The sequence below is a fragment of the Pongo pygmaeus genome, chromosome 18 (assembly GCF_028885625.2).
Source record: "Pongo pygmaeus isolate AG05252 chromosome 18, NHGRI_mPonPyg2-v2.0_pri, whole genome shotgun sequence".
NCBI classification, from domain to species: domain Eukaryota; kingdom Metazoa; phylum Chordata; class Mammalia; order Primates; family Hominidae; genus Pongo; species Pongo pygmaeus.
In genome coordinates, this window is record NC_072391.2 from 33,626,571 (window position 1) to 33,631,738 (window position 5,168).

A 5,168-nucleotide genomic window follows, 5' to 3' on the forward strand; every position below is an offset into this window, starting at 1 on the left:
GAATTGAGTGGTGCGGGGGGTCAAGGGGTTCTGGGTTCTGGTATTAGCTCTTCCTTTAATGAGTTGTGTAATCTTGGTCAAGGACTTCATTTCTGTGAGCCCCAGATCACCTTCAGGAAGGTAATGAAGCTGGGTCAATAGCTCACAGCATCTATGGAGTGCCAGGTGCTCTGTTGGGCACAGGACTTGTAAGATTGTGTTTAATCGTCACACTTGCCCTGTGAGTTAGACCAGAGGTCAGCAAACTGTAGCCCCATAGGCCAAATACAGCCCACTGCCTTTCTTTGTAAAGATTTTTGGAACGCAGTCAGACACGTTTTCTTACGTGTTACCTGTGGCTGCTTTCATGCAGCAGTGGCGGAGTTGAATGTTTGGCCTGCAAAGCCTAACATCTGCTGTCTAGGCCTTCACAGGAAAAGTTATACCGAGCCCTGATGTAGGGCAAGGAGGCGAATAGAAGTTTGCTGTGTTAGAATGATCCTGAGTTAGAATGTCCCTATTTTATACATAAGGAAACTGGGCTCAGACAAGTCAAAGCCACACAGGGACTCCCTGATCCCAGATGGACTGGCTCTGAAGGTCATGCTCCTTTCATCCCATGAGGCTTACCTTTGTTTCACCTTCAGTGTCTTACAGTGTTGTTAGAATGTCTTCATTGGCTTAGCTTAACAGTATTCTCTTTACTGTGTTCAGGAGGCTTTTCAACTCGACCATTTGTGAGAAGTGTCCAGCGTCAGAGTTTGTCATCCAGATCTTCTGTCACCAGCCCCTTGGCGGTCAATGAAAATTGCATGAGACCTTCATGGTCCCTGTCTGCTAAGCTGCAGATGCGCTCCAATTCTCCATCCCGATTTTCAGGGGATTCGCCAATTCACAGCTCTGCTTCCACCTTGGAGAAGATTGGGGAGGCAGCGGATGACAAGGTCTCTCTCTCTTGCTTTGGTAGCTTGCGGAACCTTTCTAGCAGTCACCAGGAACCAAGCGACAGTCATAGTCACCGTGAGCACAAGGCTGTGGGCCGGGCCCCTCTGGCTGTCATGGAAGGTGTGTTCAAAGATGAATCGGACACCCGCAGATTGAACTCCAGTGTCGTAGATACACAGCAAACATTCAGCACAAGGGGACCGCCTGCCCCCGCTCTCTAGTCCATTTGATAACAATAATCAGATCGCTTATGTGGATCAGAGCGACTCCGTAGACAGCTCTCCAGTCAAAGAGGTGAAACCCCCCAGCCACCCAGGCTTACTTGCAAAGAAACCAGAGAGCACAACTAAGAGATCCCCCAATTCCAAAGGCACTTCTGAGCCAGAGAAAAGCTTGCGGAAGGGGAGACCGGCCTTGGCAAGCCAGGAGTCATCCCTTTCAAGTACATCCCCTTCTTCTCCTCTTCCTGTAAAAGTCTCTCTAAAGCCCTCCCGCTCCCGCAGCAAAGCAGATTCTTCTTCCAGGGGCAGTGGACGGCATTCATCCCCTGGCCCTGCCCAACCCAAAAAGGAGTCATCCCCGAAATCTCAGGACTCCGTGTCATCTCCTTCGCCACAGAAGCAGAAGTCAGCATCGACCCTCACCTACACTGCTTCCTCCACATCTGCCAAAAAGGCCTCGGGCCCTGCCACAAGGAGCCCTTTCCCACCTGGGAAGAGCAGGACTTCAGACCGGAGCTTGAGTAGAGAGGGCTCCAGACAAAGCTTGGGTTCTGACAGAGCCAGCGCCACCTCCACCTCCAAACCCAACTCCCCTCGGGTGGGCCAGGCCCGAGCAGGGGAGGGCAGGGGGGCCGGGAAGCATGTGCGGAGCTCCTCCATGGCCAGCCTGCGCTCCCCCAGCACAAGCATCAAGTCTGGTTTGAAGAGGGACAGCAAGTCTGAGGACAAAGGGCTGTCCTCCTTCAAATCAGCCTTGAGACAGAAGGAAACCCGGCGCTTGACAGATCTTGGCAAGACAGCCTTGCTCTCTAAAAAGGCTGGTGGGAGCTCTGTGAAGTCCGTCTGTAAGAACACCGGGGACGACAAGGCAGAGAAAGGCCACTAGCCTCTAGCTTCCAAGCAGCCAAATGCAAATATAACGGGAAAAGAGCAGCTTGTCTCCAAGGACCCTGCTTCTGCCAAACATTCCCTGCTGTCCGCTCGCAAATCCAACTGTTCCCAACTAGACTCTGGAGTTCCCTCATCTCCGGGTGGCAGGCAGTCTGCAGAGAAATCCTCAAAAAAGTTATCGCATGCAAGCCTCTGCACGGCCTTCTCAAAAACCTCAGTGATATTTCTGCAATCAAAGTGTTTTATCTGTAAAGATGTTTATTTATTTAGAACCCCTGCCCTCCCACCAAAGCCTCCTGTTTTGTACTTTTTTGTCACATGCCCGACTGTGTGTGTCTGTGTGTGTGTGTGTGCGTGTCTGTGTCTAATTCAATTGTAAATTGTTCAAAGCATCGCCTTATTCTGCCATTGAACCAAATAACAGCCATAGGCAAAACATTGACACCAAGCTAACTGGAATAATTGTAGATGATACCCAGGATGGTCCCTTTAGCAATTGTACATATTTCTTTCTAGAGAACTCTAATGACTTTCTTTGGATATGAGGGTTTTGAAACCTGTGAACCAGTAAAGCTACCATTAGTGCGTAGAAGGAGGAAGGAGCTGACTCGTGTTTCTTCTGAGCAGGACTTGTCCTTACTGTGGATTGTGGGTGGCACCAGGAGCTCTAAAAACTGTGACTCTAACAATGAAACAAATCGAGGGAAAAACTCTTGCTTTCTGCACTTTCGCACCATCTACCAGTCTTTGTAAAGGGCGATATTTTAACACTAATGTTTTTCAGGTATATACTCAGCTAGTCTAGCATGGATGCACACCAGTAAATGGATTAAAGAGGAAGGTGCCATGTGGGTGACTGTGTCATTTCTCCTACTGCCACAGATAGACGTTTTCGAGGTAGAAATGAAGCCTTTCACCACCTTCATATTCTGTGGCGACGTGTGCACCAAAACCTGTCTTGACTCTTGGGATAGGTCCTAAGAGGTGGCAGATTGGATAGCCAGAAAGCCAGTCACTGATTTATTTTTTTTTCCTTCTGAAATTACTAGCTAAGGCTATTGGAATTTTGCACTGTAGTAGAGCAGTTAACACCTTTGACAGATTCCTGGAAAAAACTTCTAGATTCTAAACTGGGTGAAAGACTGGACATCATTTTCCTTGTGAGGTGTTGCATTTTTCCGTTAGAGGTGGGAAGCTCCACGATGCCCTGTGTCTGTGGGCTCATGTTCCCTCATCTTGTAGCTTGGAGAGGAAAGAAGTTGCCTTCTGCCAAAAGCCAATGGTGGTATGTTGAAGCGTTGTGTGATCAAATATTACATATGCACTTCAGATCCTGTCTGTCAGTCTCTGTTAGGGCTGCCTTTCGGTAACTCATTTATTATTTCTTCTTTGTTCTTAAGATTTCATCTCATGCCCAGAACTCACAAGCAGGCTTTGGAGTGTGTTCCATCTGGCCGTGTCAGTGCAAATTGCATTTCTTACAAAGGAGAACCTCACCAAAAAAAACTCTCACAGATGAGCAAAATATATAGTTTTGCAGGCTTTTTCAAGGTCTCCTGGCAATACTTTCCTGCTCAATTTTTAGCTTTTTTTTTTTTTTAAATGTCAAGAGAGTGAGGGTCTTGATTCTCTCTGAATAGCATTTGTCACTTTGGCAGTAAATACAGCAAGCTAAGTTTATGTGCTTTTAAATATTAGTGTTTTTCGTCAGACTCTTCAAGTTCTTCTTGAACCCTTGATGCAGAGATCCATATATAACCTCCCTTTTCAGTATTCAGTATTTAGTATGTGTGTGTGAATTAACTACAACACATATGCATGCATAGCTATGAATTCTGCACTACCTTTTTTTTTTACCCGCCCCCCCCCCCAAGAATATCTCTTGGGAAAAGTTTTTAGTAGGTTACTTTATTTTGCTGCTAATTTGCGCATTAGCTGGTAACTTGCAAGTCTGGAGGCCACTTAACGTTGAGGGTAGCTGGAATTTTAGACCCTTGGCAGTATTTAAGATTTAGACGTTTAGCCTTGTGAAAGTTACCACAGTGCTCCATGTGATGCATTGACTGCGAGCCTGTTGTCCATTGCACTCAGCCCTGTACTCACCTCTTCACTGGGTGTCCTGGTTTTACTGTTCAGATTTTGGTGGGTTCTCAAAGCAGCACCACTCTCATCTGCTCAGTACATCTGCGGCAACTGGCTGCCTTGGATGCTGTCATTGCTTTCAGCCCAGCACATCACATCCCCATCAGTGTGTAGCCACCGCTCTCGTTTTTCTGTATCGCTTTTATCTCCTGAAAAAGATGTACCAAATAAGAGATCATCTATATAAGGAATTGAATGTCTAACTCAAACCTCTCATTTTTGTTTAATAGGTAGATCTCATTTGAAGTCTCCTGTCTGAATCTCTGAAACAATTATAATTTGACTAGACAAAAGTTTTTAAATAACACTTCTTTTTTGCTGTAGTTAAACATTAATAGAAACTAGTTTAATTTTCACAGTGGTAAATATTTTTATTCTTGAGTTATCTAGGAATGGGTTTTCCACGATGTCTAGTGACTTAAAAAGGAAAAAAGTTTCTACAGATCCCTTTGGTTTTCCATGGGATCTGGAATAAAATGTCAGTGTCTATACACTGTATGTCATGGAGTTTAGTCCTTGTTTCAGGTTTAATAGAAAAAATCAGGAAGTATCATGGCATTGTCAAGACATCATGAAGCTATTTTATTTCCATGGTTGGTAAACAGTGAAAATTTCATTATCTCCAACAACTAGGTACAACTTCAGGCCACAGGAAAGGTTATTTGGCCCAAAAGTTTGGAGGTGCTCTTTGGGGTGGAAAGTATCTTGTGGGAAAATAGTTACTTGATTCAATTTAGTTCATTGGTAGGGTTGGGGACTTGGTGTTGGTTTCTTTCTTTTTTTTTTTTTTAATTTTCCCAACAATATTTAGCACAATGAGCGTGTATGTGCTTTGGGGTTAAAAATTATCTGCTAGGGATGATAGGCCTGGGTTTCTGGTTGACATCTAGATGGGCCTGATTAGAGCAGTCATCTCCTGGTAGGCACAAAATAATCACCAACAGTAATGTTGTATCTGTAATGTTTGTTTGCTTTTTAAAAAAAGTTTTA

General features: G+C 45.1%; 1 protein-coding gene across 1 annotated transcript in view; it reads left to right on the forward strand.

Moving 5' to 3' along the window:
- Positions 1–4,676, forward strand: part of LOC129015212 (ubiquitin carboxyl-terminal hydrolase 31-like) — a 60,099-nt gene extending 55,423 nt beyond the window's left edge. Inside the window, 3 exon segments of the mRNA XM_063654286.1 lie at positions 694–1,102; positions 1,104–2,216; positions 2,218–4,676. Coding sequence (XP_063510356.1) covers positions 694–1,102; positions 1,104–2,216; positions 2,218–2,257 — 1,562 coding nt within the window. The 3' untranslated portion in view covers positions 2,258–4,676.
- Positions 4,677–5,168: the final 492 nt, after the last annotated feature.